General features: G+C 36.7%; 2 protein-coding genes across 2 annotated transcripts; both read right to left on the bottom strand.

The window, feature by feature from the left end:
- Window positions 1–1,213: 1,213 nt before the first annotated feature.
- Window positions 1,214–4,315, bottom strand: zgc:193593 (uncharacterized protein LOC564090 homolog). Its single transcript, XM_055038439.1, has 2 exons — window positions 3,999–4,315; window positions 1,214–3,261 (listed from the first exon to the last, which is right to left on the bottom strand). The coding sequence occupies exons 1-2, from the start codon at window positions 4,065–4,067 to the stop codon at window positions 2,974–2,976; spliced, it is 357 nt and encodes a 118-aa protein (XP_054894414.1). The 5' UTR covers window positions 4,068–4,315; the 3' UTR covers window positions 1,214–2,973.
- A 3,492-nt stretch (window positions 4,316–7,807) lies between these two features.
- Window positions 7,808–14,402, bottom strand: LOC129365304 (glutamate-rich protein 1). Its single transcript, XM_055038438.1, has 6 exons — window positions 13,990–14,402; window positions 12,982–13,119; window positions 12,767–12,913; window positions 11,387–11,767; window positions 9,831–10,025; window positions 7,808–8,138 (listed from the first exon to the last, which is right to left on the bottom strand). Exons 1-6 carry the CDS (start codon window positions 14,006–14,008, stop codon window positions 8,038–8,040), a joined length of 981 nt encoding a protein of 326 aa, XP_054894413.1. The 5' UTR covers window positions 14,009–14,402; the 3' UTR covers window positions 7,808–8,037.
- Between the last annotated feature and the right edge of the window lie 10,434 nt (window positions 14,403–24,836).

Raw genomic sequence — 24,836 nt, forward strand, 5'->3', positions numbered from 1 at the left:
TATTAACAAATGTTAATATCTTCACCAGCATTAAGTCAAGCTCCTATAGCTGTGTTGTTGTTTTAATCAGTGATTGATTGGTCAGTCACTGTACAATCAAGGAAAAAAATTTAATGTGGAATTTTGTATTAGAGTATCTACTGTGCAGTTAGTTTATTTTAGCATTTATCTCAACAAATTAGTGCATAATTGTGAAATTAAGAAAAGGGATATAGGGCATTCAAAACAACAACACATGTCCTCACTCTGAGGAAATCTCGATTGTGAATAATATCAGTGGAGATAATATGCTGTCGGAAGGATTTTCCTCATCAGGTTGATAAAAGTATTCAGAGTTGAGGTTATATACAGGATTACCTTGCAGAAAACCTATTAGAGGTTTTGAAATTTTTGAAGCGGGGTGTTGGTTCAGCTTCCAGCAGGACAATGCCCCCAAACATTCAGCCACATCTAAAATGCAACAGTTTATTTCAAAGCATTTGCATGTGTTTGAACGGCCTAGTTCAAGTCTAAACCTCAATCCAATTTAGATTTTTTATTGTGACAAAAAACTGAGTTATCTAACGTGTTTTGTCAGTATTCTACAGGTCACTGCAAATTATTTTCAAGAAGCACTTTTAGACTTTTCTCCCAAAATAAAACACAAAACTATGAGAAAACCATGGAAGTTATTTCCAAAGTCCTGCTCCATTTTTTCTTTAATATTCAGTTTTGATCTTGTATGCTTTTGATTTTGTTGTGAATGTAGGTGCAGCAATTGTCAATTTAATATGACCATATGACTACAAAGTACTTCTCGTTACCTTTTAAATTAGTTTAAAATTAATTCATATAATTATATATGTGAATATATATCATGCATGGTAGCTATATAACATGCAAACAGGTTTTACTTGTAAAAATAGTTTACACTCGCATCTATTTTATGACTTAAAATATGATTTCTTTGTTTTAAAACTGTTTGTTCTTGACTACCAAATGTAAACATTTGTATTTTTCATTAACAATGTTGTCATATCTTTCCAACAATGAATAATTTAAGCACATTAGAAATATTCTCTTGCTTCCCAGTGTCCCATCAAACCAAAACAACATGAATGGTAATTTAACTAAAAACATTTATTTCTTTTTACAAAAAATAGAAAAAACCCCACAAATGTTTGAAAAGGCTGTTCGACTAACATTTGTGACTAAAGTGCAACAGCAGAAGTGATCTTGTGCAACATGAATTTATTAAGTATGAACTTCTACAGACAACATCTCTCCTTTATTTAACAGATCTGAACTACAATTCACTTATAAATGAGCACTGGTTTGTGACACACAGTAAGCTGACAGGATGAATATGATGCCTTCAATCATCCCCTGCATTTTTAATCCGCCACAACACAATATGTCAGTATTCTGTAATAAGGTGCAGAAAACTGAGAGAAGCTTTGCTGCGATGGGGAAAAGAGCATCCTCTCTTACTCTGATTGAGATCAATACGTTTCCAGAGGGCTCGGTGTGCAACACTGCAGTATAGTGAGGATTTATCAAAGTCAGTCAAGTGCACTACACAGCCTTCAGCCCATGACCACAACGATTTCACAAATCCTCAGAGTGCAAAGCTTGAACATGGCACCCAAGTTGTGACTACTTTCTTGTGACTACAGGCAAAAAATGATTTGTCATCCATGTTACTGGTGGATTTTTCAAAATTTGTTACCATTATAATCACATTATGTAACTGTTAAAAGATGCTGTCCTGGGCAATTATTCTGTATCTGATGCCAGTTGGAGCTGTCAGTGTCCCCTGCTGAGTGGATTATGACCGTTTTGGTGGAAACATGCTGCGCTATTGTGAAGAAGCACAGGTGGAGCTTTAAGACACTTGCACCTGCTCCAACTCACCACTCTGATGGATAAAATCAACTTTCTCAAAATTTTTATGTGTTCTCACATATGAATGTTCTGCACCTCTTGCCAAGACAGTGTAATCCCATGCAACCAATAAGGCACAGCACACGTTCTCAACCACACTCAGTGTCTCGACATATCTCAGGTCCCCTTTTCCCTTTATGTCTGCACAATTAAAAAAGCAAACAAACATTAATATATATTTTCTAACTCTGCTTATGACTCAGAGAAATGGTGGACACTGCAGGGTGAACGGCACGTTGTTTGGTCACATAGGAACTGCTTGAGTTCCTCAGGTCTTTGTCTCTCTAATTCCAGATTAGCATAACGAGTGTGTGTTGATTTTCCACCAAGGTTAATCCTAGTAGGACAGTTTATCCTGAAGGAATCGCCACTCTGCTTTGCCTGACGGCCAACACCAAAGCCTCAGACACAAAACCTGCAATAGTAATCCTGCACAATGTAGCTGTGCATGAATAGTTTACATTCCTGGATTTCATATTTTGAAACTGTTGCACATTTGTCCTTCAGTAACGCTCTCCATTGATAGTATAGTCTGTGTTGCACTGACTATACCTGATCAGAGAAAATACCATTGAAGTCATGGGCATCAATGTGCTGGTAAAGCACTAAAACGTAGTTGTCTGCTTTGTAAGACTCAAAGAAAGAGGGGCAATGCCAAACTTGATGCTTTTTAAATACCACAACTTTAGAATAGGGAAAATATTTTCAAATTAAACAATCTGACTCGCAAAGTCAAACTCAACACAAGTTTGGGAAGTTCCAGCATCTGTAATATACTCATCCAGTCACTCTTATTAAAAAGTGTCCTGTCAGTACCTTAAAGTTTGAGTTATTGTTACATCCATTGCACTACGTAAGGAATTCCATGTGATTATGTTTTTTATTTACGTTAAGTCAGGTATCTACACTTACTCATCTTCAGAGAGCACATGGGCCTCACTGCAGCTGCAACGGGCCAGCATAGCTACAATCTGAGTTGTGAGGAAGTGTAGCTACAGGAACTTTAACTTCAATGTTTTATATTCTAAAGTCATGACATAGTAGCTGTTTTTAGGGAAATTTCTGGCCCACAAAGGATGGAGGTGGGATCTCCTGAGAGGTGGGAGCTCGGCGGGTTACATCCAGCACACCGGTTCTATGTGTCGCAGCACCAGGACCGCCAGCGTCAGTGTGCGTGCCAACCCAGTGCAGCACACGAGTGGAGGGCCTGTGGTGAAGGGCCAACTGCCTGGAGCTGTAGCCACACATCCCGATCCCTACAGCCCCCAGCAGCATAGCCACACCAGGCATGGTCTTCTCGGCCGGAGGTGTCACAGGTATGTTATGGAACGCCTGGGTCTGACGGGAAAGAAAAAGCGACAGCTATCAGTTCTCAAGACCTCCCACCAATCCTTTTCATTCTTTACTAAACTGTGATTTTTCTCTTTAGAGAAAGAAAAGACTTGTCATTGGACACAAACAGTTTCATATGTTGCTTTATGGGACACAAAGATGAGCAAATCATAAAAACTTAATCTTTTCCATGGCTGCTGTGTCACAGGCAGTTAGGAAGCAATTCCTGTGTTCACTCGTCCACTGCTACTATCTGTGTAAAATATAATTGACTGTCACGATTCGGGTTTCTCAGTTGTTTGAGACATAAACAACCACCACAGTGCAAAAATAAAAGCCGTTCTACAATTACAGGCACAGCAGTTTGGAAATATCTCCTAATTGTGGATCATGAGTGTATATTAAGAAAGCGCTGTGTTTCATCATCTTGTCACAGCAGAATTTATTGAGGCAATAGAGTGAAATAAATGTCAGCATTATGGCACCAAATGGCTTAGGGGAAATCACTTTGTCAAAGACGTTGCAAGTGCAGAAACAACTCACGGGAATTTTCTTAACACCAGGATCAGGATCAGTCATTAAAGCTTTCTCTTGTCTATTGGGTATTAAAAAACTTTGCTTCTCATGCAAAACATTAGATTATCTACAAACCAGATTCCTCAAGCAGTTAGCTATGACCCTAGAACATACAAATTGAGATTTTGTTTATGTAAACGTTGAAAGAAAAGTTGTACTTTGCTCACCTGAAGCAGCCTGATGTAACCGGGAGTGAGTGTTGGGAGTCTGAAAATCATCTTGGAGCCTTCCACCATGGACTTCTTTTAAAATCCGATGGAAATCAGAGTTAAAGGCCGGATCACCTGGGCTCTATTTTCTGAAGCTCCTCTCCCTGGAGTCCCTGGAAGGGATCCCCCACTGACAGATTGGCAGCCCTGTGTGTATGTGCTGACTGTCTAGCCTATGACCTGTGCTCTGACATGAGACAGTCTGGTTAGCCCTTATACCAACTCCTTCTACTGTTTGCATAACAGGAAGGCTGCAGGAGGTGAGACTAAGGAGATTAAAGGACTAAGAGCTCAGTGCAAAGAGAAACATTTGGAGATGTTTTCTAGATGATGTGTTGACATTAAAATAAAATTTAGGGGGAATATATTGTAAAAATGCATGACACTGCTCAAAAATGTTATATTATGGTCAAGATAATGTTTTAGACTAGATTCCATGGGATTAATACCCCCTGAACCTTTCCAGATTTTATCAAAATATAACAACAGATTTCAGTGTCTCTTCCTATTAGGACTTAATATCAATGGCTACCATAAAGTGGTGCGTGCACATGTGCAGAGGATGGAAAATTATATATATTTTTGTACTTTTTATGAATGAAAAAGTAAAAATGAGGTATTATATGCTTAACTCTAAAACCTCTAAAAAAGTCAGCTTTTAATAACCCAATTGGTTACTTTTGTTTTAATCTTAGTATGAGTTCTGCAAAAGCTTGCTAGAAAACAAAAAAACACCACGATTACCAGAGAACTTTGAACAATAATTGATACGACATCCAGAAAATATAAAGACTGGCTGGCCTTGTAATGAGAATATTAATCAATGAAGCAGCCAGTGGAGCTCTAGGGCAGCTGCAGAAATCAACATCTTATGTGGAATAATATGTTGAAAGGACGGCTTCTTAGTTCCGCACTCCACAAACACTATGAATGTGATGACAATCTATCTGGAGTTCACCACGTAAAACATAATAACATCATGTTGTTCTTCACCTGGGAGAGAGAAGATGGCCACACTTGATTACTGCAAAAGTCATCTAAAGTAAAAAATTAAAAAAACACACCAGATTGTGTCATCTGAATCTGCAGTTATTTTGTTGATGTCCACCATGGCCTCTTTTGCTATTTCAGCTGTTTTTATTTCAGATGTAATATCTCTCTTGGCCGCCTTGACCACACGGTTCCAAATCTAATAATGAGGAAGCATTGCTGTGCTGAGTATCCCTTGTCGTGGTGAAGTGTAATTGTCTCCAGAGGGAGAATCCTAAAGTAACCCTGTCTCTCATCAATGATAATAAATGGCTACTAATTCATGCATTCATAAACAGTGTCAAAGTTTGACAATAATACATCTTTTGATGCCAGAATCTTTTTTTGTTTGCACAAAACAGATGCATATAAAAGTGCAAAACAAGATAAATCTGATCCAAAAGGCTGTTATGTATCAATGCATACGCCAGGAGATTTCTCCTCCAAAGCCACAAATATGAATATAATGATATGAAAACAGATTTGTTGCCTGGAAAACTGAAATATCTACTCTAAGACAAGTTAATAGAAAAATTGAGAGGGAAAAAGAAAAATAGGACCAAAGCATGTTGGGTTTACTTGGCCAAGATCTTATGTATAAGAAATACTTTCATGAATGACAAAATCTAAATTACTGAGTATTGGCTAGCAACCAAAAATGTTAATATGAAAATGTATTGCACCAATTAATATTCTCAGAGAACTCCTTGATAGTTGGTGCTGTGGTGCATTTGCAATTTCCTGAGACAAGGGAAAAAATTGAGATAAAAATATATTTATGCAACCACAAACAACTATAACTACTTAAAATATAAAGTACAGTTCTAATAAAATGTACAATGCAAAAGTGAACTGATAATATATAATTTTACCAAATTGAATTTCTTATGACAAAATCAGCAAAAGTATGCAAATGTACTGCTTTTTTAACAACACAGGTTACTCTATAGATAATTTACATATTCTGTACAAAAATGTGAGAATTATCTAAACCTGACACTAATAAACTCGCTGTTGTTGGGAAGATAATTAAACAGTTGATCCAGCACTGAAAGGCCTCGAGCTGTTAAGTTAATCTAAAATCTGTCCATTAATCTGCAAATGATCACCCCTGTTTGATCTCACATAATCTCACAATGTCTGCCCTTATTTTCTCCTCTGGCTAATATCATAACAATGAGAATCTGAGCTCCCATCAGGTGCACCACCTGGTCTCCATTCATCCACAAACACAGGCCACAGATGGCTGCCTTCTCTTAAAATACCCAGTCATCGGTCACACATATCTGTGTTGTGAGTCGTAACCTGTTGCTCTCCACTGGTGTGTGCAGTACCGAGAACAACACTTCCACTGAAGGTGATAAGTCGCAAGCGGCTTTGGCTAAGGCCACCGAATTGTCACCGTCCAGCTGAGATAATTATCTGGCCTTTCACTGAACTCATTGCTGGATAGTAAGCTGTGTGAAACTGTTTCAAAATAGCTGACGACAGGCATTCAATGGAAATGGCGTTAAATCCCCATGTGGTATAGGTTTAAACTGTTTACCAACAAGAGTGTATGTTAGCATTTAAAGCACGTAACCGGTGACATAAAATGCTCAATACACACTTAGCACATGATCTGGGTTCCTTTAGCATAAATTATTGCATCAGTGCAGCACAATATGGAGGTAATCAATCTCCAGCTCTGTTCAGATGAAATGGAAGCCCAGGTTACTTTAATAGAGGCCTTCTGGTTGTCTACACTGTGGTCTGGTGTCGCACCCCCTCCCCGAGCTTTTATGTCAGATGATTTTGCTGGTTTATCAAGCACAGTTCCACCATGGTCATTAAGCCTGGTATTTTTATTGGCAGTGTGCTACACTAGATTTTTTTGGTAGATGGCTATAACTTTGTACTTAATAAAACGCTGAGGCTTGTGAAGTGGCTCCCTAAATCATCGCTGATTCATTCTACAACCTTTTTCAGACTTTCAGTTTTACAAAGATAAACTTCATCTGAAAGGACGTTGGATCACTACGCTGTTCCTTTTCTTCTTGGACTACATGAGATACTTCTGACATTGTCTCAGACTCAGAAGCATCTTAGCCCAAAGACAATAACAAAATGATGCCCAAGCCTTGGATACATGTCTGGTGCCTCTTACAAAAACCAAGTCCAGCCAAACCCCATGCCTTGTGACACCACTTTCCACTAGTACGTTTTGATAGCAATGTTTGATGTCAGTCACTGTCATAACCCTATCAATGGATTAAGTAAATGTAACTTTTGAAAAATAATGTTTCAAGTGTAATGAGTCCCTAGAACCAGATTTTGCTTACTTTTTTAAATAAACTATTTAATGCAATTTTATCTACATGCTCCAGAGAATAGGAATTAAATGACAGGAAAGTTAAGGAGGTTACCTAACTTTTAAAAGACTTAATTAAATGTCAAGAATCCCCTTGTGGTTAATGGGCGTTCACAGATTTCATTATTCCTTTGAGGTATTGATGTCCCTTGGCATTAAGACAAGCATCTGTTAGTGTAAACCATATGTGTGAGGTGGGTACAGCATGTCTGCTGTTATAGCATGCTGGACCTAAGCAGGACACCTGCTGGCTAATTGTGTTGAAAAGGTGTGAGGTCTCAAAATTGCAGAAGCAAAACTGTAGTAAACCCATTGTTATGGGTTTCTTTTTTAAATCAAATTAATTTGATTAAGAAGAGCATAACAAAAGAAGCATTTTACAGTTGATATGTGCTTTACTTCAAGATAACTCATACAAAAAAGAAAAAAACTTAAAAATGTTCTTGTTCACATAAATAAGGACAGAAAACTTGACACAGCAATCCTTAAAATATATTTTTTTTCATTTTCTTAAAACAAAAAAGTGAAAATAAATCACTTTCAGTAGAGTCCAAACTATTTCCCAAAAAGCACAAATAATCCCTCTGTACGGTGTCTGGTGTTTAGTTGCAGACGGTATTATTGCTGTGTGGTTAGAAGTCTTGCCTCCTTGTCTCTCTGCATAGGAAGAATCTCTGTGATCCAGTATTTGAAAAGGGAAACAACAGCATTGGCTTCCTCTGCAACAGAAAAGGACAGACTAAAACACTCTGGTTACTGCTGACAGCATAAAACCACATGAACAATTATGGTTCATGACTGTTTTTTCTAACCAAAAATGTGCCAGCACATCATTTGAAAATCTGCTTCCCACACATTTATTTAGAGACATCCTCCATCCAAAAGACGTGGAATCCTTTTTTTTTTAATTTCTTCAAGTTTGAGCTCAAGTTTGACTTGTGCAGAAAGTAAAAACAAATGGCACAAGGAAGGCTTGTTGAGATTATTCATGGAAGACTCTCAGAGTGAACCTAGACATGCTTAAAGGAAATCTGCTTTAAATTTGGTCTTGGAAGTCAATTAATTGCCATCCCTGGGGGGTAGATGGAATAAGAAGAGCTTTGGAAACTTTATTTGAGGAGCTTTAAAAGCACGCATTCACCTGGATTAGCTCATGCATGCCAGTGAATCTGGATTACACTAAAGCACAAGATACTGCTTGAATAAGGTGGATGGTGTTTGAAATGCTGAATAAATCCTAAACATGTTCATTTCAGTGATTCAGAATGATGTCAAATTTAGTAGAGATATGAAACGTTTTCTTGTTCATACCCCTGAAGGCTTTAAATTTAGAATTATTTTAATTGAACCAAGAAGTTTCTTTGGAATGGGAAATACCATACAATAGATGCAAGAGTGTGCCATTAATTTAGGATAAATTATATTACATTTTAATCAATAATGCTTAACAAATGTGTTTCTTGTTTTAATTTACAGCTAGCTTTTTGCATCTTTCCACTAGTATTGTGTTGATTTACCTTTTGTGATTAGTTGTTGGAAGCCTTGCATATCCTAAAACTCCACATCATAATCAAGTTATTGATCTGGTTGGATCAATCCAAAACTTTAATATAACTTCCAGTCAGAACAAACACCTTAATCAAACTGAAAGATTATTTTGAACATAAATCTGTCAGGGCTGTGAATAATTCTGGCCTTGGCAGTAAACATCAGCAGTCCAGGAAGAAAACATAATTATGACATAATGCAAGCTAATAAAAAACACAATGAAAATTGTCACATGTTAAGTCCCAATCTATACATGTGAATAGAAGCATGACTCATACAGTAGGACGACAGCTGCAATGCTTGGGAGTTTAAAAAGCTTTGAGGCAGATATAAAACAGGTGGGTGGAAAGGATTCTTTTGCAAAGCAGAAAACCAGTCATTTTCATGACACCTGAATCCTCTGGTTGGATTTTCTTCAAGCTCATTCAATGTCTGTGCTCATCCTATTCATACAACACAATCTGCTTGCCCTCCTACCCCCAACTTCTCAGAAAAGGTTACAATGAAATATACAGGAGGTGTCGGGGGATGCAAGAAAGGTTTTGACTGGTGATGGCCTTAAGACAAGACAAAACATGTTTGCTAAACCAGGAGAGGTGCATTATGGGCAAGATCACCTCTGGTATTAACCAAACAGAGACAAGTAGGAGCATGTTTAGGCTGAAATAGGCAAGTGAGGGTAATCAGCTGAGCAGTAAATACTAATAGGAGGCAAGCAAGAGCAGAGTGAGGCAAGTATTAACCTGCAAGGACGTGTTTGAGAAATGCCAGGGGTAAGCTCCAGCAACAACCATGGAGTGTCATTTAACAAAAGCTTCTTACTGATCTATTTGAATTACACTTGCTATGATAATTTGACCCACCTTCAGACATATAGGCGTCGTTGTTGAGCTCCGCGAGTGCCAATTCTAGACTGTCAGCTTGATTCTGTTGAACTAATTTTTTAAGACTGTACAGCTTGTTGAGAACAGAGTTTGGGTTAGATCCGCTTTCTAGACACATTAGAAGGCCATCCACTGTAGCAGAAAGATGAGGAAACTTGACTCCATGAGGAGAGGCTGAAAATACAGTAAATTAAAAGAGATTTGATATACAAGGCATTAATGTAAAGTTTAAAATCTTATAAATCTTATAAAGGACATCTTCAATCTATCCATCTGTATGGAAAACATTCGAGACAACATGGACAACACAAAGTGCTTTGCACACAATAAAAACAGGAGGGGGCTTCAGAAACATGGGTGACCAACCTGTCAGATTCAGTAGCGAAAAATATTTGTTTGCATCATAAGCAACGTTATATAGTCTACTTTTTGTGCAGCTGTGCAAGATTTAAGTTTTTCTTCCAATATGACTTTTCAGTCCAGCTGACAGGTGTGAGTGCGGTAACTGTGTGGACAAAGGTCTTGCTGGTCAGACAACAGCCCAATGTCAGACCACAGAGAGGCTCTCAACTCTTCCTTTGTTATGGTGCTGGAAGCATCAGGTGGTTTAGAGACATCAAATTATTTCACCCTTTTCTAAAACTACAATGACAGAACTTTTGTTATACTGATAGATAAATCTTGATAATTGTTAGATATTTCATCTTTTAACATTAAAATTCAAGTCACGAGAGTTGTCAGAGTTGAGCGAGTGTTTGTGAGATTTAAATGCACACAAATTAAATTATTGGGTTTACATAGATATGTGCGGTCAGATCAGTGCCACTCCACACCGCACGCTCAACAAAAAGGCATAAATATCACAACACACAGAAAAGACTGGGACAGCAAAATACATTTGACTACATCCCCAAGTCAATCAGTGACTAGCAGTTTTCTGATGTTGCATTTCAGCCTGACTTAGCTCTCTTGAAATGGGGCTGATGCCATGTAACCATTACTAATGGAAAACTCTTTGAATCGGGCAAAGTGGATTTGAGCCACATCATTTGTTTGGCTACTTCTTGTTTTGGATCAGTTATTCATCAGTAAATATGTTTTGACTAGGTTGACTCATTTCCAGTTAATTCTTTCAATCACATATTCAAGTGTTCCTTTAAATGATGTCTTAATCCAAAGAAATATTCAGTCATCTTTTTGGTTCTTTTATCAGAGCACTAAATAGATTGTAAATGGAATTAAGTTATGTAGCGCTTTTGCAGTCATACTGACTGGGCCACATTTACCGATTCACACACATATTTATACACCGTTAGGAAACATGGGGTTAAGTGTGTTGCCCAGGAAGCCGGAATTGAACCTATAACCTTTCGATTGCAAGACAACTACTCTACCTACTAACTCACAGTAATCCATCCTGCAGGGAAATAATCCATTCTACAGACTGAGAGCTGCTTTAACAAAGGGTACAGGCCTGAGTGCAGAGACAGTGATCAATACCTACAATGGCTTGCAGAGGAGGTGCCAATACTTACAGTCTGACAAATAGATTTCCAGTGTTGTCTTCAGGAACTCTGACACCTCAGCAGCTTTTCTCTGGTTATCTTCCTCCTCCTCTGCATCTCTACTGTAAGTGAACTCCAGAGCAGCAGCACGGGTCATCAGTCCGAAGGACAGCAACTTCTCTTTGTGCCTCTTCTTCTTCAGCTTTCTCTTCTTGTTCCTGCTAATGTGCTCGCTTCCTCTGTCCACTGCCACCTGACTCTGACCTGACCCGTCGCTCACCGGAGGGCCATCTTTCCAAGAGTCTTGAGAAGGGCCTGGCTTCTTCTTTTTTCTTTTTCTTTTTTTCCTTTTCTGGTCTTCCATCTCCTTTTCTTCATCTTCCTTTTCATTGTTCCTATGCACACTTTCCTCTGTTAGAAGTGAGGGTAAACTGCTCATCATTGAATGTTTGAAACTATTGTTTCAAAAGATCAAGACAATTTCCAGATAGCGCTCCTCATTTTAGTTTGTAAGAGGATATATTCAAAGTCACCCTTTTAGATGTCCTTCCAAAAACCCTCTCCTAATATTTTGAAGACTTGCAAAATCTTACTTATGCATGCAGTTTTAATGTGTTGTTTTCATAGTTCAGAGTAAGAGAAAAATCCCATTATTTCTTGACATTAGTTTTTTTTTTGCTTTGTACTAACCAAATCACCAACTACACATTTCAGTTAACATAGGTGATAATATTCAAAGAGTTATAGTATAAAATTACACATACTTTGTCAATTTTAATTTAGGCCGCACCTCAAAGATGAATTGTCAGCTATTGATGGCTGAGCTAAAGAATGGAGAAAAGTAAGGATTCAGTCGTAAACAGTTTTTTCAGGTTATTTGTTGAGTGTGTATTTATAACATAAAATAAGTATCTGTAACCGATTAATTTATCAGTTTGCCATCTGCGCAAATTATTTTGAGGAGAAAAAAATATTTATTCAACTCAAATACATTATTTTTACATATATTATGTTGGTGGGTGGTTAATATTTTTTTCCTTTTCATGTAAAAATAGATGCAAACTTGGACAGGATTATTCAACTGTGCTATATGATCAAGCTGCTTCAGACAAGCAAGTCTCAGAAAAAAATATACAGTTCTATAAAGTGATATACAAAAATATTCACCCAAGATCAGCCATCAGCTGCACTTCAATAAACTTAATCTCAGCTTAAAAAAAAAAAAAAAGATTATAATTATTTTTTTACTGGTATTTCCAGTATAACCCTGCATCAGAGCTATGAAGACAATCAAAATGAATGACTACAATGCTTGTGAGAGCAAGCCTAGTGAAAGCCCATATCATAAATCTCTGCGAACTAAATGGTGCATGGCAAAGTCCATAAATGTTAAGACTATGGCTGTCTTACCAGCAGGATCTTCTTCACGGTTTACGCTTTCAAGCTGGAAGAGTGTGACAGATTTCTCTGCATGTACATTATAGCCTTGAGGAGGAGGTAGGACTGTGTACATCCGGCGGCATTGACTGGCTGCATTTTGTGGCTTCTCTGTATCTCCTGATAAATAAAAAACATATAAATCTAACATAAAACAAGAGCAAGGATGTGGAAAGGTGTGAGCTTACCAACTGCATTTTCTTCTCCGCATGTTCTTTTCACATGAGTTGTTGTGGCCTGATCTTCTGAAATGGCTGATAAGTTTTCTTCCTTTCCCTCAGTGGTAATTGCAGGATAGAGCTTCTGGAGAACTTTTGATTTAAACACTGTAGAAACAACACAGTAATATCTCTTAAATTGTTTATTTATTTTGTAAAACATATTTAATTCCTTTGAGAGTAAGAAGGGCCTTTTACATACAGTCCTGTTGAATCAAATGCTGCATCATTTGACTCTAATGGACCGTCAAACTAAATAAAATCAAGCAAAAACGAAGCATGTAGTACTCAGTGCCTTGTAAACATATTCAAATGCTTGAACTTGTTCATTTTGTACATGTTACAGCCACAAAAATATTTTAAAGAAATACTTTAAAATATTTCTTTTTAAAGTATATTTTAAAAAGAGATATTCAACACAAATATGTTTTTGGAAATTAGAAGGATAATTTGCGGAAGGGCATGCCACCCTGCCATGTCACACTTGTGAAACATTTTTAATCTTACTATGAATAATCTTTCACTTCACCAGCACGATTTGTGTTGCTTTTTCACACACAATTAAAAAATTGTACTGTAACAAACTGTGTAAAACTCCAAGAGTATGAATACTTGTATAATATTGCATCATCATCTCAAACGTGTCCTACCCACCAATATTTTAAAACATTCTCGTTTTTTTATTCTTTGTCATACTAAAAGAATAATACAACTGCGGGGTACCTTCACCAAAAAACAAAAAAAATAATGTACACAATGAAGGATAAATTTATTAAAGTCATTACATTTAGCTACACGAGAAAACTGCAACGGAAGAGGAAAGAATGAGACACGTGCATTTGTTTACAACATGGCTAGTTAGCAACTTAGCACGAGACTAAAGCAGCTAGCTGCATTATTGAGACATATTTGTAGAAATATGCTGTAGATATGGTATATGACAAGCTACTGTAGGTGACACAACGGTTATAAACTCACCTTCTTTTCTGTGCGCCATGTAAACATTTCCAGCCTTCTCGAAACTAGGAAGACACAAGTATCTTAGCAGAATGCTAAGCAATTTAGAGAGCTTATTATGCTACCAACATTCTAGCTTCTGCTAATCCGACATTGGTTATCTGGAACCTCGCATAGTTATTTACACGCTAAAGCTGATCCACAATTAGCCAACTGATTATTTAACTCCGCAATAACTAGACTAACGTCTGAAACTCGTCTCTTCCTCGACAACATTCACCGCCCTCCCATTTGAAGGTGGAAACAAACAAGATCGCGAGGGTTCAACCACAGAGCCAAACTCTGTTCACTTCCCTACGAAGTTTAAGTAAATGTACTTTTCTACATAAACAGTTTCCTTATTACGAGGGTTCAATACAGCGAACGGACGACTTGAACTCACTCTTCAAATCGGCAAAAGAATTGTGCTTGTTTTACAGAATACCAAAAGGTATAGGAGGTTAATATAACTGAAGAATCGTTTAAGTAGACGATTAGGAGAATAATCGTTTACATAAAATAGGTAATAAGCAAATAAAATCTAATTATACACAGTACGAATTAATTTCGAGACGAAGGGTTTTAGAATGGCCCACATGAATTTATTCAGACGTCAATCAATCAATCAATCAAGATAATCAAAATTTATTAAATGTCGTGATCTATTTAAATGGATAACTTTTTTCTCCTAAAAAGTGATAAATCAGTCTAGAGCTCCCCGTGTGTTTGACTCCTGTAACAACAACGACTTAGGGCGTGCGCACACCAAGCCTCGCTGTAGGACAGGATTGAAGCGAGATGAGAATACTAAGCAGGTACCTCATGGCTCAGTGTCTGCACGGGATGAGTTGAGATTTGCGCACCCATCAAACTTGGCTTGGGACCTCAGCATGTGAGCGCACTTTTGCAGAAGGAGAATCCGCCCAGGATGTCAGCTCTGAAGAAGGTAAATCCCCCCGCCCCTCCTTTCTCCCACTATAATATTGCAGCACACATTTAATAATGTTACAGTAAATAATTAGATGCATCGCATAGAGAATTTGGTATGTATTTAATCTGGGCTGGCTGTGAGATTTTTAGTTACTATGCAGGGGATTTGGATGATGCATTATCTACATGCACTTATTATCCACAATGTATATATATTGTTTCTTTTTGTTGTTTTGTATGCACATAATCTGTCTACAACTACCCTTTAAAGTTGCTTTTATTCCATAGAAAAACTTGTCCGAGGGGAGGTTAATGCCAAAAAGTCCCTGGTGTCTTAGATTAACTTCTAAAATTAATTATATATCATGTTTAATCCACCTAACACATCCTTTTAGTGCGCAGTCACGTAATACTGAAAGTGCTGTGCTGACTGTAGTTTCTGTGGGTGGATGAGCTTCACTGACTGTCTAACAGCACCTTGAGCAGTGCTGGCAGTCGTGAATGAAAGTGGTGGTTCTTGAAGCTGAACATATACAAAACTACAGAAATTTGAGGTAATATCTTACATAACACATTGCAGGGAAGATTTCAAGAGCCTATGCAGCATTTGGACTGAGTATTGTCTTGAACTCACATGACTGATGTGAGGAACAGTTGCTGTTAGGGAACACTTTAGCTACAATAAATTGTATCAGCTGTAAAACAGTGACAAATTGTGTTGTTAAATATTCAGAGCAGTTGTAAGTGGTGATGGCTGAACTCCAGCTGATTCTCATGATTGAGTGACACAAGAAGTTGGATAGATTGCCTGCTTCAGCAGGTGAATCCAGAGCAAATGTATGGCACTCAGTACGCACCGTGAGTGACAAAGTGCTTGCTGGCAGCACTCACACAGTCAGACATCATAATCAAAGAGGCACTAAAAATAGAAGACCATATTCGCTGCAACTCTTCAGAAGCCGTGTGGAGTTGCTGCTTCTTAACCCAAGCGGCTCAGAAATTCACCTGAGTAATATATATTATATTATATATTTTAGACATCAATGGTCAGACAGTACTTTATCAATGAAACACATTTGTACGCTTGAAACTTTGCTGTATGAAGACTTGGCTAAACTATGCATTGAAAATCAGTCAATGGAAAACATGTCTGTATGTTTACTACAGACCTGTTGTTGTCGTAGTGAACAATGATAATTATTAGCTGTAATTATCTGACATCCCATTAACAGAATCATGATGCTTTTCTGTGACGACACGGCCGGGCTACTTGGTATGTATGGATTATTGTGTAATTCACAATGAATAATTGTGAATTACACAATAATTCGCAATTATTGTGTGATTCACAACAATTGTAAATTACACAATTATTGCGATGTATGGATTATTGTGTAATTCACAATGAAAAATTAAAATGAATTGTGAAAAGGCTAAAAGAAAATGAGTACATAACTTTTTGGTACATAGGAGCTGCTCACTAATCCACATCTTTGATTTAAGAAAAATCTCATTACATGTGAGCTTCCTCTGCTGAACCAGGAAACTGCTCACACTTCCACTAAAAAGTAGATGATTCATATGAAGATTTTCCACTAAAAAGTAGATGATTCATATGAAGTTTTTTTTTTTCATAATTCTCACAATCATGCTCCTCTGAAAAGAAGACAGCCTAATTAAAAGATACTACTTGGGGTGGGTAGATAAAAGACTAAAACACCCTAAGACTGCCTTTTTTTCAATAGATTTCCAAGGCTGTGAAAGCTTCCACAGGCATACGCTCTCACACAAACAAAAGAGCTTGCCTGGACTTTGCCTGCTTCGAGGTGGTGAGATGAAGCTCTTTTAGTCTATTTGACGAAGCATGGCTTCCCGGAAACTTTAATTACAGTGCCTCGCAAAAGTATGAATACCACTTACCATATTACATTTTGTCAATCACAACCAAAAAGCCTTAGTGAACTTTATAATCTTATGTGAGACCAACCCAGAGTAGTACATAAATGTGAAATGCAAGAAAAAAGAAATCAAATTTCTTTTAGAGAGGGTGTAGGAACATAGTGCCATTTGATACCATAGTCAAAAAACTATGTTGCTTTCCCTTGTTGCCGCACATATCAAGCATAAGTTAAAAGACAATTTGACTTCATAATTTGATACCTTGAAATTGGTATCAATTTTAAGAAGTGCATACTCTTCATGACACTCCGCCTTCAGTCCGTCATCACAATAATTCTTCTCATTTTGCCATTCACATCCATTCTTCAGAGCATTGGTGTCTTGTTTTAATAAGTACAGCAGATGTGAGGTGTTTGCTAGTTGCTGCTGTCGCCAGTCTGGTGAAGATGAGTGGGGAAGAAACTCAGGGGAGCTCAGTGGAAGCATGGCTGGTGCAGCTCTAAGCAGAAACTTTGTAGAAATAGGTGGTGCTTTGTGGAAACAAACATTTAAGCACCCCAGGGAAATTTCAAGAATTTCTCATACATGCATAAAAGAATCAAAGCAACACTCAAGGTATATTTTCGATGAAAGAGTAATATAACACAATATAAAGCTCAGAAGAATGCATTTTACAAAATCCTCCCTTTATAAAGTAAACTTCAAAAATTTAGTCTAATTATTGGAATTCTATGGTTCTCTGGTGTTTGTGGTGACACTTGTTTCAAGCTGTGTAAAGAAGTTTTCATGGTAAGAGGTTTTGGTCAAGTTATGGAGAAACTACAACCAAGTTGCCTACCTATTAAAATCATAGCTATTGCCTTTTTGAGAAGGAAATGTTTGTTTTAATTTCCTCTGAAAAACTGAGCATCAGATGAAGAAAGATCATGTAGCAGCTCCTTAAATCCTCCATAAATGATGGGCTGATTGCAGTCAGGTGTAGATGCTACAATCAGGCCAACCCCACCCCCAGGAGAGGTCCTCTGCCAGAGGAAGAGACTCACTAGACTTACATAGTGTGCTTTTATGTGAGGAAACCACTTCAAAGTTGCACACAATTGTGAAATGGAAGGAAATTAAGTTTTCAAAATTATTTATAAATTAAAACTTCAAAAACACGGATTGCATTTTCATAGAACCATCTTTCTCTGCAACCGTAGATGTAACCAGCTTTGCACATTTATGCATGGTGAGTCTATCACATTACACTGTGTGGTTATAACCAGACTAAATACCCTCCAAAATTCAGTGGTTATCATTACTCTTGATAGGCACTTTTTAAAACGTGTGAAAAATATTCTTGGCATCACAAAAAAACACACAAAAAAACTAGTGAATGCAGACAGAACTGCTTTAGAATAAAATTGTCAAACACTTAAGGTGGGATCATTTCTTATTCATTCACTGAAAACCGATGTCTTACTTCCCATTTGCTGAGTCTCACTGTTTGTATGCTGAATATACACACATTTCCTATAATCTCTTTTTATTTACACCAGGCACTAATTTTTTTCTCCCCTTTCTGTGGTTTTCCATTATTCCTTTTATGTCTCTCTTTATTCACTGAAAGGTGTCCCTTCACATCTGCTGTAGTTTGGCTTCAGCAGAAGGAGCTGAGGATTGATAGGTCTTCTGCTTCATGGATCAAATGACAGCCAAGTGTGTTCATGTATGTCTTGTCCACATAGAAGGACTGACTTAGTGCTAATAGTAGTCACAAATCTTTTATGTAGGTGGGTCTCATTGTGTTTTGCCACAGTTGCTGTTAGTGCCGTGTTGCTCACATATGTCTCAGCTGAATGCAACTCTGTGCAGGATTAACTAAACCAAGCCAAATTTTTCTCATAAAGCATAAAACATTCTGAACATAAAAATAAATTACGCTTATTAGAATGCATCGGAAATAAATGCAGTGGTGTCATAATTTTGGGTTTGTATGACATTTGTATGTTTTGGTTATTCCCTTTTGTTTAGTTCTTTCTCCTTAGTTAATTCTGTTGTCTTCAGTTTAGTTTATCTTTGCTTTTCCTTCTATCTGTGTTTCCCTTTGCTCCATGTTCATTAGTCTCCTTCCCTCAGCCTTCATGTCTGGTCTCCTCTCACAGCTGCACCCTGTCAATCAGCTATTTGTCTCATGTCAGCCCAACAATGTCTCAGGCTCTTAACTTTCATTCTCTCTCTGATGGATTCTTCTGTTCTGGGTTATCTTGGTCCCTGACCTTTCTTGTGTACCCCTTATGTTGTTCAGCTTTCCATCTTAACTCTCTGAAAGTTTTTATATTTATTTCTTTATTAATGGCTCTACATTATATCTCCTGTCAGTGCTCTGCCTGCATTCTGGGTGCAGCTCAAGACACATTAAGACACAATGAGAAAAAAAACATGAAAATAAACTTAGCATCTTATATTAAAAGTTAAAAAAAACAACTAGGTATTTAAAAAATATTTTGTGGAATACTTATGCATTGGCTTTTCCAAAAGACACATCAGATTTTTTTGAAGACTTGAGGCTTGTTTTAAATAACAGACTCATAAGACATTTTGGTATTAAATTCAGAGGTTGCATTAGATGTTTTTCATTGTCATATTGAATGACAAGGTGAAAAGAAATTTTCCACATTGAGAAAAAAAAACATAAATGTAACTGCATACAGTGAAACTACATTAATGTACTTAAATTATGAATGTTTCACCTGCTGTGGCCTAATCACACAGTTTGTCTTAATTTGGATAGCCCTGAATTGAGCACTTTTTTGGAATTGCTACAGAAGCTTTTATCATGAGGTTTTGAACTTTTGACTCATATGTTTTCTCATAGATGTTTTGATGTTTATCTGGAGGCTTAAACTATGCTATGCTGCAGACTGGAATTACAAGCACTTTTCAGCCATTTTTTTTAAATCACTAAAGTGATCAGAAGTGTGAATGAGGAATTTTCTGATCCCATAAGCATTCGTTTCAGTGGGCGCAGCCTGTGCTTCTTCTACTCCAGTGGTTCAGCTGTGATACCTAAGGGTCACAGACCGCAAGAACTCCAAAGCCTTCATAACTCTTTAACATGACATTATCTCCCAAATAAAGAGATGTGTTGAGCATAAGTTTTATGGGCAAGCATTTTACCCTGTGGGACCCCACATAAAAATGGAACAGAGACCAACATAAAAAAATCATTTGAAACAGGTACAATATAGACTAGTCTATCATAGAATCATGAGATGCACAAATTAACTACACACACTGAAACACCTCCAGAATGTATCCATTTAACAGAACTAGGATTTCATGAATCAGATGAACAAAATGTTGTTGGAATAGCCACAACAACTGAAACCCTCCACAGCTCATGTTCAAAGCTTTAAAGAGACATAAAATCAGACTAAAAAGCATTACAGCATAATTTTCATCAATATATTTATAACCTTTCACCCATTTTGATTTCATTCTTTTAAGTACTCAATATTTGTTGCATATTATTTTCCATCTTATTAGACCAGATTTTACTTGGGGGGACAACTAATTTTCAGTGCAGCTGTCCTTTGATAGTTTGTACAAAGATAGTGTCTCATCAGCTGCAGACCTTTGAAAACCTCTTACTGAAGACAAGAAGAAATCATCCTTTGCTCTGCTTTTAATGCCTTTTTTCATTACTGCTGTGATTCTCTTAAGAAGCACATATGTCTTGCAAAATAACCCTCCTTGAAAAAACTTTTTTTTGTCAAAATCTTTTTAAAGTGCATGGATTTGATCTGAAACTGAAGGAGACTACAAACAACAAACAAACAACAAACAAACAAAGCAAGATATTTGAGAAGGGCAAGTAAGAAAAATAATTTAGCTCCAATGAATTGTCTGCTCTTTTAATTATCTCATTGTGGACAGGCCATTGAAAACTGTATATCTCCTTGAGAGCATAAAAACAAGTCAACAATAGAAGCATTGTAGGGATATAAAATCCCTGGTTGTTTTTACTTCCACAATGTGGTCTCAAAAAAACTTAGTGATGAGAGATTTCTACCTCAGTTCAGAAGATTAACAATAAAATATTTCTGTAAAAAAAAACAAAAAAAAAAAACAAAAAACTTCCTGATTTAATAGTGAGTGCTTCAGCAAGAAAAATAATTGAAATGTATTGGGGGGAAAAAACTGAATATATGGGTGGCTGACCTTTTTTCTTTCAGGTTGGTGTTCTGTCTTTGTTGGCCTTCTGATAGACTTTGTGGCTGCTTTCCTCTCTTCAGTTTTTAAAATCCAAAAATTTTATCTTAATGAGAGGCAGGATGTTCCTGCAACTTTATCTCTTTGCGTTCCACTCTTGCATTTGTGCATTTTTTGCATCTTGCAAATGTGGAGATAGTGCAGTTGTGTTCCACTTGTAGTTTTGGCCGTCATGCATGTTTCTTAACAGGTTTTAGTACTTTGAACCACTCTACCCTCTGTCCATCTCGAGGGGCTTCCACCTTTTCTTTGTTAGTATTTTAAACTGCCGGGTTAAAGTATTTGCCCTTTGATCTGTTTTTGTTTTTTTGTCAAAGAACACAGACATCTGTCCTGCTGTCCTCAAAGGCTAGTGTCCTGCAACTTTTAGATGTGTCGCTGGTTTGAAACAGCTTTAACTTCTTACTAAATGTAAGAAGTAGTTTTCAAATGGTATTATGAAAGCTAACCTAACCATGAGGAAAACAGTAACCAGCCTTTTTGTTAAATAATGAATTAATCCAACTATGTTCTCAAAACATTGCAATAATACTGAATATTGAAGGTCAGAGTGCTGTCTCCCCTGCAACACTGGAAACCTGCTAATGCAGTAAAATGCACCAGGTCATGATGAGGCAGATGTACAAATAGAACCCTACTAAAAATAATTACATTGTGTCCCCTGCAGTCAGACAGATAACACAGGAGTAGTTCAACCTTTTTTGTCCACCTTAATTTATGAAATTGCACCATGCTAAAATATTTTCACATCTTTCTTCCACCATGACATATTTAAGAAGAAAAGTTCAAATTTAACTGCCAGCCAAGCTAAAAATGTTATTTTAGAAGCTACTTATAGATTGTGCTTTATCTGACTTTTTAACTCCTATTGAAAATGTTTAAGAATCTTCCCTCTTAATCATGTACTCATTCTTATGTTGTAGCATCTTGAAGCAAATCAGAATCAAATCTATCTCAGTGAAGATTACCTTGTTTTTGCATTAGTCTAATTATTAGCAGTACTTTCTTTATTATTTTCCATAAGAAAGGAAGTGGCTTCATGTAAGTGCTGAACTAATCTAAAGCTAAGCTAATCATAAAGCTTTTTTCAAAGAGATCCAAGTGTAAGCCCATTTTAAAAAGCTGATTTAATTCTCTGAATGATGTTATTTGTAATCTTTTTTGTGTAAACACATTTTTGCTATGATTTAGCTTTATTTAACATATATTTATACATTCCCTGCGTACATTATGATGCATGAAGGTATTTTTTATTGCACACATTATTGAAGGGAATTCAGTGAGGCCTGATTTTACTGTGTCATTAACAGGCACAGCAAGTACAAAAATATTATGTTGGTAAGAAAAATTTTCATGTGCTCAGTATCTACAGTGAGTGCACTGCGATTTTTAAGAAGCAGCATGTCCTGTGATGGACATGCAGCCCAATGATGGTTGCACTCTACTCCTCAACAGCAGGCAGCAAGAGATCCTATTATGCGTGTGCCACTCGTGGTAATTGCCTGTATGCTGCAGATGCAGTATGGAAATTAGAAGCGAGTCACTCTACCCGTGTGTGCACTTGTGTCAGTGTAACCTGGCCCCCATGCTAACTAGTTGTGAGAGTCTATAGTGAATAAGGCTTTTGTATGTCACATTAAGTAAACTGAAAATGAAAAGGCAAAAACCTTTAGTTGATTTTTTTATTTTTATTTTGCAACTGTTCTTTTCTAAACATAGGCTCCAGAATTGCTGTTATGAACCATATTTTCATTCTCATCTTTGAGGAAGCCTCAATCAAAAACTATCCAAAATCATCTCCAAGGCTAATGGGTAGTCAAAGAATAATCACTAATATCTGGGGCTGTTCTCAGAGGGCAACTTCAAATGATCTGTCTGATTTGGCTGATTTCAATTAATAGTGATACCTTCAGATACTTCTTTTTTTCCAGTGACTTCAGCAAACAGGGCTACTTTTAAACATTTTAGTATCTACCACATTTATTGACAGACTAGCTAAAGATGTGTAAACATGTGTAAAGAATTCATCTTTTATTGCACTAGCATTATCTGCATTTATTCTATTTAGTCAGACATTTAATTAAATTACATTTATCTAAAGAATTATAAATCCTTTCCTGTCCTGTTTCCATAAGCAACTCTTTAAAATGAATATCTCGTCAATGTAGGATATATATGTGTTGATTTTGATAAGTTGAATCAATTTTGATAAGTTTGATGGCCTGAACTTGCTCTAAATCTACTGGCAAAGAATGGTTTAACTCAATCTAAAGCTTAGTATCTGCAGAGGGGACCTAGTTCTGAAGCAAGACATCAAATGGATTTGATTTTGTTGTCATACTTTATCTGTCGCTTTTCTTCTTAATCGTTAGTCTAGTTTTGCTTATTCCCTGTTTTCTTCCTATTTTTACATCTGTTTATAATCCATCTCTCCAACCCCAGCTTCCACCCCCACAGGTGTTCCATATTATGTTAATTAGACTCTCAGGTTCCTCACTTTGGCAATCAATCCTCCACAGCATTTAGACTCCCTGTTTAACATCTTGGTTTGCTTAATTCATCTGCCTTATGCTGTTCCGGTCCTGTTTTCCAAATGTTTCTGTCTGTGATTTCTTGGCTCTTTTTTGTTTGTTTTTTCTTTCTTTCTTTTTTTTTTTTTACCAGCAGCATTTGGGTCCTGTAAAATTACAAATCTTGACACACTGACCACTCAAGCAATACAAAAAATATTTAGCCAATAAAATCACTGTGCCTCTCCTCCACCTAATCCAGAAAATATGTAATGAGCTGTAAATAAATAGTCTTTATTCTGTCTTCACATTAAATTAAACCATTGGGTTAAAATTAGTGATTCAGATCAACAGATGTTCAAATTTAAGTTTGTACAAATACCCATGTCCCGGTTAAGTGTCCACATGTCTATTTTTGATGTGTTCATAAAATTTTTTAGCTCACAGCAAATACTCTTTTGTGCAAATCTCCAGTCGTAAAATAACAGATATCCTACGACTTTGTGCATGCAAAATTTGAAGCATAAATGAGAGACAAGTAGTAGCAATGTTTCTGACAGCTTGTTTTCCACACTTGTCCGATACAAATGGCACCATTAGTTCTATCTGGCTGTCTTGGGTTTGTGTTTTTATACCTCTTTTAAGCTTTCTGATCTGTAACCTTTTTTGCAGGCAGTGCATTACAGTATCTGTCCATTAATTCATCCTGTCTGTGATTTTAAATTGCAAGTTTTATATTTTAGTTTAACCACATTGGGTTTTTTAATATCTACTATGAATACATACTAAATTTTAGAGTCTATGCAATATCACGTTTGTTATAACAAGTGTTTAAAGGTTGAATGGAAAGGTTATATCCTTTCTTTCTTTTGCATGTTTGTCCCTCTTGGGACATCGAACAAGTGCTCCAGACAAAGAAAACGTAAGGTAAACAAATATTTTAAAATAATACTTTTTGACATTTTAGTCTGGTGCTATGTGAAAAACCAACCACCATAGTTATAGTTATCATCTAACTACGACTATACTTTTTATTGATTTTTTTTTTTTTGTTGAAAATTGAGATACATTTTTTATTTTATCACTAATTACTGGCAGACCTCTGTGTTTAGGATATTACTTAAATTGAATATGGCTGACTGGATGAAATAAATTAAAAGATCTCAGAAAAGCTATAATGTCAGAATTTATCATGGTGACAATATAAAGTTTGCTATTTCTCTTTCATTGGACTGA

The sequence above is a fragment of the Poeciliopsis prolifica genome, unplaced genomic scaffold (genome assembly GCF_027474105.1).
Source record: "Poeciliopsis prolifica strain line A6 unplaced genomic scaffold, Auburn_PproV2 SCAFFOLD013, whole genome shotgun sequence".
NCBI classification, from domain to species: Eukaryota; Metazoa; Chordata; class Actinopteri; order Cyprinodontiformes; family Poeciliidae; genus Poeciliopsis; species Poeciliopsis prolifica.